The 15,482-nt window shown below is 42.5% G+C and overlaps 1 protein-coding gene across 2 annotated transcripts in view; it reads left to right on the plus strand.

Annotated features, from left to right (window-relative positions):
• PRKCB (protein kinase C beta) overlaps window positions 1–15,482 on the plus strand; it is a 325,998-nt gene that overhangs the window by 220,710 nt on the left and 89,806 nt on the right. For both annotated transcript variants that reach the window (XM_077907036.1, XM_077907037.1), the window contains exon 8: window positions 6,511–6,607. In XM_077907036.1, coding sequence (XP_077763162.1) covers window positions 6,511–6,607 — 97 coding nt within the window. The remainder of the gene's footprint in view (window positions 1–6,510; window positions 6,608–15,482) is intronic.

Here is a 15,482-nt window from a genome sequence, read left to right on the forward strand (position 1 = left end):
TGGCTTAGAGGGTAGACGGGTGGGTTTTGACCTTGGCTCTCCTATGTGGATAGAAGCTTTGTGACTTCAGGTGAATCACTTTACCTCTCTGTACTACAGCCTTCTCAGTGGTTACAACTCCATTATGGCTAATTACAGCATCCGCCACCCGCCTCCTAGGAGAGTTGTGAAATTGATGAAATTATAGGAGGGAACTTTTGCTAAATAAAAGCCCTCTTTGGATTTTTCAGATAAAAGCCCTCTTCAGATTCAGAGCCAAGATATCTATGATGCTGTCTTGATTGTAAATGCATCAAATTCTAGAAATTTGGATTCTTGTCCCTGTGGGCTCTTGGGTGAGTTACATCCCATCTCTGAGACTCAGTTTCCCCATCTGGCAGGGGATGAGCTCTCCTAGCTCTTGTGTTGCGTTAAAATTGGCAGAAAGGCAGAAGGCAGAAAGGCAGAAGGCAGCTGTGAGAGCTCCCAGATGTGGCACGCCAGCCTCAGGCCCCTCATCTGCCACTTTGCCACCAGCCCTGCGTCTGTCATCAGACCCACTCCTTTGTTTCTAATTTTATTTGTTTCTGCTGTCTCCTTTCCTTCCCCTTGTTTTCCAGGGGTTCATCTGTTTTGCTGTGCTTTATTTTTCTGCAAAGAATGAGCTCTGGGATTTACGTATAACAATTCCGTTTCAGTTTTCTTCTTTATTGTGCATTTGTGGGGTGGTTGCCTGTGAATTTCAGTTTAACATTTTGCTAATTTATTTTTCCTCTCTTAACGGACTCTGCTCTTCAAGAATAAAGAACAAGCATCGGAGGGAATAAAGATTTCCTTCGAGCTGTGATATGTTGCATTCCTTGCTCAGGCTCTGCAATTGTGTTTTTAATTTCCTTTGAAGTGTGGCTTTATTTGGGCATTTTGGAAACCATTGATGTTAGCTTTTTGTTTCATTTTTCATTATTAATGTCAAATGACAGTGTTAGTACTTTATAGTCAGAGAATATGGCCTGTACTCTTTTCGTTTCTCTTTTCTTTCCTTCTCTTTCTTCTTTTCTTTCCTTTTCTTTCTTTCTTTCTTTCTTTCTTTCTTTCTTTCTTTCTTTCTTTCTTTTCTTCTTTCTTTCTTTCTTTCTTTCTTTCTTTCTTTCTTTCTTTCTTTTTTTTCAGTTTAGTTTAGTTCAGTGTTACTAAGTGTTCTGTGGACACTTCAATAAAAAGATTACATTTACTACTTGTAGGGTATGCATTTCAATATTTCTTAATTCCATTTTAATATAATATCCAGATCTCTTATGCCTTCCTATTTTTTTAATTTGTTTCATTTGACCAAAATGTATGGTGCTTGCTAAGGGTCTCCTAGTAACATTTTTTTGAACATTTTCTTTCATCTCTGATGGTTTTTGCCATGTTTGTATGTGGCATCATTATCAACTACGTAGCTTTTCAAGACGTATTTTCCAAAATGACTTATATCAACACAGACTTATGTCTGTCACAGTTAATACTCTTTGCCTGTGATTTTTGCCTTGTTGTTGGCATTTTTTCAGTGAATATACATAGCAGGTAGCTGTGTGCTGAATCTTTGGGTTTGTAGAGATTTCTTTTTATATGGAGAACAATACACAAAATCTTTTAAAATGAACAAAAACAAGTAGTAAAAAATAGAACATTTGAGGCTGATAAATGTTATAGAGAGGGGTGCCTGGAGGGGCTCAGTCAGTTAAGCATCTGACTCTTGATCTCAGCTCAAGTCTTGATCTTAGTTTCATGAGTTCAAGCCCTGCATTGGCTCCACACTGGGCATGGAGCTTACTTTAAAAAAATTAAAAATAAATGTTATAGAGAAAATTGAACAAAAAACAAGGGTAGGGAATGCTGGGGGTGTTTGTGGTGGTGATACTCTGATTTATTTAAAACAATTCCCAGGAAAAGACTCACTGAAAAGGTGACACATGGCAAAGACCTGAAGGGAGGTGAGGGAGTACATATGTGGAAGTCTAGGGAGAGATTGTCCCAGATGGTGAGAACAGCAAGTGCAAAGGCCCTGAGGCAAGAGTGTCCCTGCAGGTTTGAGGGTTAAGGAATTGACCTGTATGGCTGGAGCTGGATCTGCAAAGGAAGTAGCAGTGGGAAACAAGGACTGGCAGGATGAGGGGGGCGTGGCAGATCCCATGCAAGCCTTTTAGGAACATTGTCTTCTGCCCAGAGTAAGTTGAGAAGCCAAGGAATGATGACATCTGATTGACCTTTCAACTTGTCTCCTTTGGTTGCAGAGAGGTAAATACTTCTTTCCTCGTGGATCCTGCCCATTTTCTCATGTTTAACCTGAGTTCTTTGGTTTGGTATAACAACCAGTGTGTTGTTGAGTTGAAAAAAACCCAAAAGCCAACCTGAATCCAGAAGGATTCAGAAGTCTTTCTTTTTTTCCATAGGGAAATATTATAATATTTATGGCCATAATTGCCACATTTCCAGCATGATTTTTCTGATTCTGAGGGGTTTCTTATTTTCCCATTTCATTCTTCTTATAAACAGATAACTATTATATCATTGTTACTTTAAAATTATGTTTCTTTAAGCTTTCTTTTGTTATTACTAGTAATGTCATTTTGGTCTTATTACAAGCTCCATCTCTCCCCCTAGAAAACTAAGGCTTTGGATTCAGACTTCCTGGATTGGAATCTCTGCTTCTCCATTTCCTAGATGTGTACCCCTGGGCAAGTTACTTTGCCTCTGACTCCTTTTTCCATTTGGAGATAATAGTGGTATTTATGTCATAGAATTGTTGTGATACTAAAATAGTGTAAGTCAGTAGTAATCAGTAAGTGTTAGTGATTATCATTAATTGAATAATTATTAGAAAAACATAAATAAGAAAACAAAATATTATCCAGAATCCCACTGTCCAGGGATATCACTATTGATACTACTTAAGAGGTTTTCTTCTGTGTGTATGTATTGTGTATGTGTATATGTGTGTGTGCACTCAAGTGTGTATATGAAACAAAAAATGAAATTTTACTGTGCATACTGTGTAGCAGCCTGCATTTTTCATCTAACAATGCATATGAACACTTTTCCTTATAATTCAGTAATCTTGGGCAACATCATTTTCATGTAGCCCTATAGATCTGCCTCAACTTACAGAATCATATTCTTATTATAAGATGTGTAGTGCCTAATACCTATATAAATAATCCTACAGTAAATATACTTGCAGCAAAAACCTTTGTGCATAGCTTTAATTATTTCCTAAGAAATTCCTAATCTTGGAATCGATGGCTTTGAGAACATATGTATTATTACAGTGTTTGCCAAACTGTTCTGCAATCTTTTTCAATTTACATTCTCACCAGAGCTGTGTGATACTTTTCATTTCACCCACACTTGTCAACATCTGGTATTGTAAATTTCAAAGATAGAATGCTAAGATTATACATGTTTTGTTACTAATTATACATATTTACATAATTTCAGCATCATATATATATTGTTGAATATTTTCATTAGTATATTGCCATTTGTTTGTATTTATAAATGACTATGTCCTGATTTTTTTTTGCCTGCCATTTTCTTATTGAATTATAAGAACTTTTTATATAAGACAGATCATAATGACTTTCCTGATGTATATGTTGTGATATTCCCTCCTTTCGTGTTGTATGTTAATTTTGGTAATATGCATTTTTCTTAATGGCATATAAAGCATCAGGTCAACTCTAATCGATATAATAAATATCAGATTCAACTGCCAGAAAAATTTCTCAGGTTTGTCTTCTAATTCCCTAATTGTTATCTGAATTATGCAACCTAGTGTTTGTTGTCTCCAGTGGATTTTTAAATTTAGTAATTACATGTTTCTTCTGAAAGTGGCCTTTTCTAATCTCAGATTCTTCCCTTTTCAAAGATGCATTAGCTTCTTGAATCTCATTGAAACTATGAACTAGGTATTTTTCAGAATTTTCTGTCTTTTGGCAGTAGTTCTATTTCATGGGAGGTACTTATCTGATTTCTCATTGTTTCTCTTTATTTGACTGAGTTTTTCATACATACTGTTATTTTTCTGCATCTGCCCATCCTTATAGATGAACGAGCACAGAAATGATGAGTGTCTCAGTTTTAATTTTTCAAAATCAGATGAAGGGGAAAAGGAGTCTTTTGTAGTTTTTGAAAATTTTCTTTGTCAGAATAGGGATCCTGTTCCCTGTAGCTATTTTGGAGAGATCCACAGCTGGAAACAGCTGCCCAACAGGCAGCCCTTCTGCCCTATTGGAGGGATTTTCCCCGTATTGGTTTTGTGCAACTCAAAGTTGGAAGGAGTCCTTGCGTTTCTTTTCTAACGGACACAAGACCTAATTCAGAGGCAGTAGTGACATATACTGGTTCCAGCACACATAGTGAGGGCACCATGACATGCCCCATCCTTCCTGAATATGGATCAGAATTGGTGATTATCATCTAGTCCCTGGGGGTCTGGCCCAGAGTTGTTCATGGGGTTCTGTTGGGGGTCCCATTGACTGGTCAGGCTGGTCAGTTCCCCTTAATCTGTTGTTTCCAAAGTGGCTTAGACCATACATGGTTTAGATAGCACCTGGCTGGGGCATTAATAATCCTGAAGTGCACTCAGGCCAAGCTATCCTTTGGCTAGTGCTCCCTCAAATCTTCAGTTTACCACAAAGAGAAAGTCTTAGCAGCTGTTGCTGTACCCTTAACATTCTTCTACTTCCGCTGCTGGGGCAGGCAGTAGTCTCAGAGCCTTCAGTGAGCAATGCTATCTCCTTGGTCTTGGGTAACTCTGATTTGCGTCCGTTTATGTTTTTACAGTTACTTTTTACTTGTAACCTGTTGGCTTCCTTTTTAAAGTGAATATACCATTTAAAAAAAGAGACTTGATATAATGAAAAACATGAAGTGGATCATAATGTCCAGATTTAGCAAAATCCACAAAGGCATATAACACTGGCCAACCACAGCTCCATGGTTTTTTACTATTACTTTAATTTGTGGGAGTTCCTAGAAGTCCCTGCTGTGTGGATAGCACCCTTCTTGATTGCCAATGAAAATACAGATGTTCTTTTATTTTTGTATTTCTTTGGGAAATTGGGAAGAGGACAATTGAATATTAAATGTGGAGGCGGAGAGGCGCAAATAATCCCTGTTTTGAATCACCTCTCCTATTTTTAGAAGCTGCTGAGGAAGTTTTGTGAATGGAGGGAAAAAATCATTCTGAGAACTGTGGATTTGGGTTAGAAGGTCTTTCTTTGGGAGTGAGGAGCTCCGGGATGTTTTTTCCTTCTAGCGACTCGGATGTCTTTGGAATGCCTTTTTCGTTTCTCACTCTTGTGTTATCCTTTGAGTAGACGGAAACATCTTTGTGGTTGAAAACATACTGAAGCCATATTGTTTATGAGGATAATGTCAATATGCATAATGATGTTGATGATTTCTTTTATCACTTACTAAATGCCAGGCACTGTGCTTATCATTTTACATGAGTCACCATATCACCATATCTCAGCTTCACAGTAATCCTATGAAAAAGACTTTTTTTTTTTAAAGTAATCTCTATGCCTAATGTGGGGCTCAAACTCATGACCCTGAGATTAAGAGTTGCATGCTCGGGTGCCTGGGTGGCTTAGTTGGTTAAGTGTCTGCCTTTGGCTCAGGTCATGATCTCAGGGTCCTGGGATCGAGCCCCACGTTGGGCTCCCTGCTCAGTGGGGAGCCTGCTTCTCCCTCTGCCCCACCTCCCTGCTCATGCTTTCTCTTTCTTTCTCAAATACATAAATAAAATCTTTTTTTAAAAAAAAGAGTTACATGCCCTACTGACTGAGCCAGCCAGGTGCCCCTGAAAAAACCCTCTTGTTATAATTTATAGATGAGAAAAATTGAGGCCCAGAGAGCCTAGCTCGCTTATCTACTGATTTAAGGAGGCAAGGGCAGAGGTGAGATTTGGACCCAGGCAGAGTTGGACTCCAGGGCGGTGTACTTACCCATTTAGGGATGCCATTTCTCAGGGGGTTAATACAGGAGACTTTGGGAAGGTGTGTGCAGAGAAAACAACATCATGGAGACAAGTCTATAGTTATCCAAATGCTGGTGAGTGCCAGGATGCTGGGAGAATGTGATAAGAATCCATCGACCATGGGAGATCTTCATAGCATTCTTTCAAAATAAGAAAGCACTTAGTGGACAAAAAGGAGGTAAACACATACAGTATTGAATGATAGAACTAAGAAAAGCTGTGTGTATGGAGAGAGAGATGGAGCCAGGGCCAGCACATTACATCCTATAAATGCATCCAGAACATTCATTTTTTTTTCTGAAAACTGTGAAATAGTTACAAAATTATGTAGTATACCTGGTTACAAACATACATGTGCACACCTCCCCCAAAAGAAAAAAAAAAAACCCTCAACACATTTCTTTAAGATACAGATGTCTATAGTCTTCCTCTCCTTAGCCTAACCAGCAAAATAATATCAAGTATAGTCATAGAATTTATCTCATCTCCCTGTCTCCCTTTAGGTTTAAGTTGCTGAGCCAGGAGGAAGGCGAGTACTTCAATGTACCTGTGCCGCCGGAAGGAAGTGAGGGCAATGAGGAACTACGGCAGAAATTCGAGGTGAGAAGTCTTTCTTTCTATGTCAGTGGGAACTGGTTGAGTCTACTTCTGTGCCATTTTTCCCACTTATGGTGGGGTTTCTATCAAGGCCTTTCATGACCGCATGCCTTTGCAATGTTATTCTGTCTCCCAGAAAACTCCTTGGTATCCTACAAAACCCAAACCAAATGTACCCTGTTTTGTGAAGTCATTCCTGCCTCCTTGTCCTCACTTTTCCCTGAAAGTTCTCCTTCACTTCTTAGGTCTTTTTGATGGTAGCTTGGGCTGGGATGGTAGTAACGGTGAAAGAAAGAAGTGGATAGGGGAGTTCTCCATTATGGAGGCTGAGTCACTGAGGCCAAGGATAGAATCTGGATTTGGATCTATTGGTGGGTTAGTGCTGTACTGTGAACAAATGGAATCGATGATGCTACTGACTTCATAAAATACCGATGGGTATATCTTCTGAAGATGAAGAACCCTTGGCCCTAACCTTGGGCTACTATCTAGCTCTGCTTCTACCTCAGCTAAGCCCTTTCCCTTCTGTGGGACTACTAGATCCCATTTTCAGCTGTGTGAGAGTAGCTGGTGTGTAGGGCACATCCTGGTTTTACAAAGAAAATGTTTTAGGGAAGATGAGTTTGAGTTCTTTCATTACATGTGTATTGAGTGATTTTAAAGTTGTTACATAAGGGAAAACACATTATTTTGTTTGTACGAACTCAATATACTGAGTCTGATGGGAAATCATCAATTCTAGATAAATAGTGACGGCCTGCTAACTCCGAAAAAAATGCATAAAATAGCTAAAATGAAATAGATTATTGTCATAGTTATTCATCAAATAATCACACAGGCACATAAAAAAAATCGTGACCAGGTAAAGTTCTGTGAAAGAGAGGTCTGTGCTACTCTGGGAATTATGAAGGGGAGGGACAGAGAGGACAGGGAGGGTGTGATTGAGGCAACAATGGTGCAAGTTAACTGAGTAGAGAGGGGGAAAAGGAAATTCCATTCAGGGAGGACAGCTTGTGTAAAGGCCCTGAGTTATATAGCAACCATGTGAAACTTAAGGCCAGTGTGGGTAGAGGAAAGGGAGCAAATAAGGCTGAGGAAGTAGCTAGCTGGTCATCACAGTAGAAGGGCTGTGCCGGCGATGGCAAGGGCTTTAGCATTTATCCCAAGATCTGTGTTCATCTCCCCCTCAACTTGACAGAAATAGCACTTGAGCATTGACCCTTGTTGGACCCTGCACAAAAGTTAGACTGTGGTGATGGGTCTGACCCAGGGGATATCCCTTCCTGGAAATAAGTGGGATAAACACACTGGCCTTGGGCTTATCAGTCATTCTCCAGTGAACTTGATAAGTGAAGGTTATTCCTGCAGAGCTGGCTCAAGTCCAGAGGAGCTGGTAAATGGACATCCCACGCAGTAGAGCCAAGAACTGGACACTGTTGGTTAGTCCTTCCAGAGAATACCTTCCATCTCTTTGCTTCAACTTTAAAAAAATAAAAAAAAAAGATTTTATTTATTTGTTTGAGAGAGAGAAAGAGAGAGATAGCAGAGGAAGGGGCAGAGGGAGAAGTAGAGTCCTCCCTGAGCAGTGAGCCAGATGTAGGGCTGATCCCAGGACTCCAAGATCATGACCTGAGTGGAAGGCAGACACTTAACTGACTGAATCTCCCAGGCGCCCCTTTCCCTCAAGGTTTTGATGAAACTGTGCCCACTTGCTGCTGTGTTAAAAATATGCTGTTGTGGGTAAAAAAATAACAAAAAAAACAAGGCCACTCTTTTCTCATATAAAATGGAGTCTTTAGGGCACCTGGGTGGCTCAGTGGTTGAGCGGCTGCCTTGGGCTCAGGGCGTGATCCTGGGGTCCAGGGATCAAGCCCTGCCAAAGGATCCCCACAGGGAGCCTGCTTTTCCCTCTGCCCATGTCTCTGCCTCTCTGTGTGTCTCTCATGAATAAATAAATAAAATCTTAAAAAATTAAAAATAAAAATAAAATGGGGTCTCAGTTGGCAAAATGCTTTCTTCCATCCTAGGGCAGCTAGGATGACATTTCAGGATGCCACGGAAAACAGTTCCTGCGTGAACATAGCGTTTTGTCTGGGCCAGTTACTGGCTTCCTTTACTTCAGTAAAGGACTGTTTTATCTGCATGCAACAAAATGCATCCGTTTATTTCTAGCAAGAGCCTGCAAACTCTTGTTTATCCCTGAATTATAATTGCTCCGTACCATAGTTGCTGATTAAAAAAATGTTTCCAACAGACCGAAAATTGTTCTCAGACACACAGAGAAATTTCAGTTGACCTTGAACGTGAGAAATGTAATCCCTGTGCAATAACCAATTAGCACCCAGAATGACTCAGAAATTACTTTCAAGCCTCTTATGTGGAGAAATTCTGAGTGACAGTAAAATCGAGCTGCTGGCATTGGGGTAATAGAATTTCATGGCAGGGTGAGCTTGGTGTGAGTACTGTCCGTGGTGTGTTTCAGAATGTCAGAGTTGGCTCGGTCTGGGGGGCTTTTGTCTGACCACAGGCTTGTCTATAGGTCAACGAAGGGAAAACTGCATCTTGGATGGTTTGGATTGGGCTTTTGGACAGTCTTCGAATTTTCTTACATAATAAAATGCTTCCTCTGTGCCATTTATTATTTTAAGTGCTCTGGAAACATCAATGTATTTAACCCTTGCAGCGCCTCTGAATAGCAGATACTATTAGCATCCCCATTTTTCTTTTATGGATGAGGAAACTGAATCTCAGAGAAGTTAAGCAACATCCCATAGCTAGCTGCTCATTATCCTAGTTTGAGTTCCCCCAGCCACATACCATAAGGATTCAAGTGCAGGGAGTTTCTTTGGGAGGTGGTCCCAGGAAGCATCATTGATGAAGGGGCAGAGAGGCCTGGGAAGGTGTGTATGATGAAGCAGGTTAGCACCGTGGGCAGCTGGGGTTTAACCTCGCCAGAGAACTCTGGGAGTAGAATGTGTGCCTCGGGGTAGGGGTGGGGGTCCCAATTGGGGCACATGAAATTGCAGTATTATCCACCAGCTTAACTTCTGTTGCCAGCTGGTGGCTGCTTTTAGGAGACTTAACTAGTCAGCGCTTGCAGCTTAACTAGCCTCTGCTTGCTCCTGCAGCTGGAGAATGAGCCCCGCAGGTAGAGCTGCAGGTGTGAGTGGTAAGGAGCCCCAGCTGTAGAGAGGAGCATGCCAGGGGGGGTCTTGGCGAGACACCTGAGCCTCCTCTGTGCAATGAAGCCTATTCCATTTGTATGGTCCCAGGGCCAGGCTGCTCAGATTTGAATCCGGCTCTGCCAGTTTCTTGCTGGGTGACTGCAGGCAAGTTACTTTATCTCTCTGAGCCTTGGGTTACCCGTCTCTAAAATGGGGGAATCACAACACTTCTTAGCTTCTAAGGATTGAATGAGAGAATGCATTTGGAACAGTGTCTGGCATGTCATAGCATTCAACTGTCAGGCCATTATTGTCATTATCAGCTTTCCCCTTGTAATAAATAAAGCTTGGGACATATTCCTTCTGGTCTTTGGGAGGGCCAGTTCAGGATCAGGAGGGATCTATGGGACTCAAAGCCTACTGAGGCCTCGCCTCTGCTGCTTGGTACTGGGGTGCCTGTAGGAGCTCCTCATAGGGCTGGGGGTTGCAGAGGAGTCTCTAGTTCAAACCAGGGCAGGTACTAATCACTCAAAATGCAGCCCTGGAGACTGGCTCCCGAGGTGCCTCTGCTGCCCTCCGGTGCAGTCTGGAAAAAGGCTGGAAAAGGGCAGTCTGGAAAAGGGCTCCTGGCTCAGAAGTGCAGTCTATTAGCTTTCTCTTTGAGCCCCGAGTTCTAGGGCTCTAAATTACAAGACATAAAAAGGCAACCATTAGTGTATTCCTGTTTCTGAAGACATATCCAGCCCAGCAAGATAGAGGATAATTTTCATTTAGGCCTCAATTTTAGAATGTTTGCTTTTTGATGGAATATTTGCTAGGCCTGAGGCTCTGGGGATCAGGGAACTTTCAGAGGGACACAGGACAGGCTTCTTGTCCTCCAAAGGTTCAGTGTGTAGGGGTCACAAACCAGACAGATAACAAGGAGGGGGGAAAGCTTGGTGTCAGACAGTAGGGCATGGTGGGGACTGTGGTAAACTTGGGGAGTCCAAGATCAAAGCCCCAGCCTGGTCATGTCCTGGTGGGAGTCCCCTTCCTGGTTCCTAGACAGCTCTCTTCTCACTGTGTCTTCCCTTGGAGGAGGAGCTGAGGGAGCCCTCTGGGACCTCTTTTATGAGAGCATTAATCCTACCCATAGGGGCTCCACCCTTATGACCTAATAGCCTCCCAAAGGCCCCATCTCCTTACACCATCACCGTTGTGGGGTAGGGTTTTAATATGTGAATTTTGGAGGAGAGGACACAAACTATAGCTTTGATAAGGGGCACAGACATTACAGTTCTATAGCCCGTACCTATGAGAAAAGGCACAGAAGCCAATTGAGATGGAGAGTGGGAAAGAGGGTTTTTGGTCCCAAATTCAGGGGAAGGAAGGTTGCTCTCAGGACTCAGGGCTGAAGCCAGTGGCCACTTGCAGCTCTTCAAAGGGCAGAAAACAAAATGTCCATGAAGCAAGGTCAGATGGAGAAACTGGGAAGTTGGATTCCCTTACTCATTCTTCTCCAGCAGAGTGTCCTGGAACCTGAGGTGTCCCCCTGAGGCCCAGAACGGGGACTGGGAGCCAGGGGATGGTCAGGATTTGGATCCTCACAGGTGTAGATGCAGTGTGTGGATCAAATGGGTCCTGAGTCAGGATTCAAAGAAGGTGGGAGATGTGGTGCTGAAGCAGGGAAGACAGCAGGATGGGGGGGGAAGGAGAGAATGTGCTTGAGCCAGGATATCTTGAACAGAACCCTGGGGCCGGACGTGAGGATTTGGGGTGATGGAAAGATATGACCCAAAAAAGGCAGTGCAACTTCTGTCTTGGGTACTTTGCTTCTTTACAGTTTACCTGATGAGCTCCTGTTTTAACCACTCACTCTCTGCCTGTAACCGACAAATGTCTGTCTCCTGATTAGATACCATTTCTCAATCTCAAACCCACATATGCCATTGCTTCCTGGGCATGAATCCTTGGCTCTCCCAGAGACACTTGAATCTCAACATATCTTACTACAAAATCACTTGACCATGTGTGTTCATGGCAGCTTTGTTAATAGCCCCAAAGAGGAAAGGATACGAATGCCCATCAAGAAGAGACTGGATGAATGTAAATAAACAATGAACGCTGCTCACCAATACAAAGGGGCAAACTAGTGATTCATGCAACAGCACGGGTGAATTTCAAGAACATGACAATGAGTGAAAGCAGCCAGATGCAAAGACTACTTATTCTGTAAAGGGAAGCCTGTCAGGCTTTTTCACAGAGCTTCACCAAATGTGTGGGTTTCCCACACCAAGAAATTCTATAGTCCTCTGTGGACACCAATGGGGTGTCCGACAATTTAATTCACAGACGATACCTGGAGTTAGAGCAGACCCCACGGATTAAGGCCTTGATCCCACAAGGCTGCCCTCCCTTTAGACTCCAGTCACAAATGGTGGGTCTCCAGGTCACCCACACTTCTGTCTGACTTGCTACCAATCAGGAGTACCCATTACCTCCTTCTCAGATTTGATAATTTGCTATAATGGCTCACAGAACTCAGGGACACACTATATGAACTGGTTTATTGTATAAAAGGGTTAGGATAAAGGATTCAGATGAAAAGCTAGACGAGGAGATACATAGGGAAAGGTCTAAAAGGGGCACAGGAGCTTCCATCACCCATGGGGTTGGGATTCACCATTCTGGAAGGTTTTCAGACTCCATAGTTGAGGGATTTTTATGGAAGCTTCATCATAGAGGCATGATTGATTATTAACTCAATCTCCAGCCCTGCGATGGGGCTGAAAGCTATAAGCCTCTCATCATGATTTGGTCTGTGCAGTGACAATCCCCCATCCAGGAGCCCACCAAGAGTGTCCTCATTAGAATAAAAGATGCTCCTATCAGGAAATTTCAAGAGTTTTAGGAGCTTTGCATCAGGAACTAAGAGCAGAGACGAAATATATACCTATTCCTTATTAGGTCACACTCTGTGATTCTATTTAACGAAGTTCAAGAACAAACAAAACTGACCTATAGGAATAAAAATCAGAACAGAGATTGTGTTCATGGGAGACAGGATTGGCTGGGAAGAGACCCCGAGAACTTTTTGAGAATGATGGAAACGTTTCCTCTCTTGATTTGGGTTTGGGTTCATAAGTGCATACATTTGTCTAAATTCATAGAACTAGGGCGTCTGGGTGGCTCAGTGGTTGAGCATCTGATGCTTTTGGCTCAGGTCATAATCCCGGGATCCTAAGATTGAGTTCTGCATTGGGCTCCCCACAGGGGAGCCTATGTCTCTGTCTTTCTCTGTGTGTCTCTCATGAATAAATAAATAAACACTTTTTAAAAATTCATAGAACTATGTGCTTGAGATTTATGCATTTCAGTGTATCTACTGTAATTTTATTTATTTATTTAAGATTTTTATTTATTTATTCATGAGAGACACGGAGAGAGAATTTTTATTTTTATTTATTGTTAAAGATTTATTTATTTGAAAGAGAGAGAGAGAGCTTGAGCAGGGGGAGGGGCAGAAGGAGAGAGAGAGACTCTCAAGCAGACTCTGCTGAGTACAGAGCCTGATACGGGTCTTGATCTCACAATCCTGAGATCATGACCTGAGCTGAAATCAAAAGAGTTGGACACTCAACTTACTGAGCCACGCAGGCAGCCCTCCACTGTAATTTGGAAAAGAGAAAGAAGAAAAATGGTGGACACTTTGTCAGGAGCACAAATGGTATGATGACCATGAACATGCATCCTGAGGGAGAAATAAACCTTGCAGCATAAGCCACTGTGGGGAAAGGGAAGTCTCAGCATTTCCCAAGTCAGAGTCTTCACACCCTCTTACCCATACCTCCAATTTGTCATTCCTCCACTTCTCTTCTGAGTGGAAAGTACCGCCATCCTGTCCTCCCAGGTGCTCAAGACAGAAGCTAAGGACTCGTCCCTTCATCCCTTATCCCCTTCCCAGGCTGCACCCAGCTCTGATGAGTCTACCTCCAAGTCCATCCACTTTGTTCTGTCTGCACTGCAGACACCCTTGAGGTCAGGCCCCACCATCTTGCACCTTGATGACTATGGTCATTTCTTTCTAATGGTTCCCAGACTCACCTTCAAATGGTCTTTTCACTGGACCAAGGGTGATATTCTAAATGGAATATGATCATACCATAGGCTCCTTAAAGCCTTTTTTAAAAAAAATTTATTTGAGAGAGAGTGGGGCAGACAGGGAGAAAGACTCTCAAGCAAATTCCTCACTGAGCTCAGATCCCGATGTGGAGCTTAATCCCATAACTGTGAGATCATGATCTGAGCTGAAACCAAGAGTCAGAGCTTAACCGACTGAGCCATCCAGGTGCCCCACCTTAGAGCCTCTAGATTCATACTCAGAATCAGCACTGACCTCTTGACAGGGTTGACTTGGTCCTTCTTGCCTTTGGGCTACATCCCGTGCCACATGGACCTTGCGTTTTGTGCTCCGGCCAAACTAAACAGCATTTGATTCTTCAAGTGTGTCTTGCTCTCTACTCCCTAAATGCTGTTTCTGCGGCTGATATCAAGTTGTTGACCTGAATAACTCTAGAATATCCTTGGGATACAAGGTGTAGGACCCAGTCCCTGCTGCGGTGCACATTCTTTGAGCATCCATAGTTGTTTGTCTCTGTGATTGAGCTTCAGCATCTAGATCATAGCACATAGCAGGCACTTGATGAGTATTTTTGAATGAAAGACTCTTTTACGATATTCAAAACCATGAAAAAATGTTTGTTGCTTCTTTGTCTTTAAAAGACTACTGAATAAAGGTGCCTGGGTGGCTCAGTCAGTTGAGCATCCGACTCTTGGTTTTGGCTCAGGTCATGATCTTGGTGTCCTGTGATCAAGCCCCATGTTGGGCTCCGTGCTCAGCATGGGGTCTGCTTCTCCCTCTCCCTCAGCCCCTCCTCCCCCTTCTCTCTCTCTGGAATAAATAAATAAAATCCTTAAAAAATGACAATTGTATAATAGGACAACTATAATAGCTGCCATTCATTGAGCACCTAGTATGTGCTAGGAATGGTGCTAAGAACTCTAAGATACATTCTCTCATGTTCTGATCTCTGTTTGTTTGAAAAAGCAACTGCAGTTTAAAAAGGTTCATTTACCAAAGATAAGTGCCCACTCTGTGTTGGGTACCGCTCTAGACATCAGGGGAAAAAACAATAGACAAAATCCTTGACTTCATGGAGCTTATGTTCTAGTGTGAGACAAGATGAGAAATTAAGAAATGAGTAAATATCAGGTTTGTAGGATGGTGATAAGGAATACAGAGAAAAATAACTAAATAAAGGGAATGGAGATTGCTGAGAGCTTCTGCATGTTGGTGTTGGAAAAGGCTGTCTTTTTTTTTTAAGGATTTTATTTGAGAGAAAGCAGAGGGAGAGGGACACGCAGACTCTGTGCTGAGCTCAGAGCCTGACATGGGACCCAATCCCACAACCCTGAGATCATGACCTGAGCCAAAACCAGGTGGATGCTTAACTGACTGAGCCACCCAGGCACCCTGGGAAAGGCTGTCTTATCTGAAGTGAAGAAGCTGTGGGAAAGAACTCCAAGCACAGGGGACAGCAAGTGCAAAGGCCCGGGGGCAAGGATGTGTTTGGTGCTTTCAGAGAACAGCAGTGAGGCCAGGGTGATGCAAGGAGAAGAGGCCCAAAATCAGAGAAGGTACACAGGGGCTGGGTCATCTCTGGCCTTTGGCCTTT

The sequence above is a fragment of the Canis aureus genome, chromosome 8 (assembly GCF_053574225.1).
Source record: "Canis aureus isolate CA01 chromosome 8, VMU_Caureus_v.1.0, whole genome shotgun sequence".
Lineage (NCBI taxonomy): Eukaryota > Metazoa > Chordata > Mammalia > Carnivora > Canidae > Canis > Canis aureus.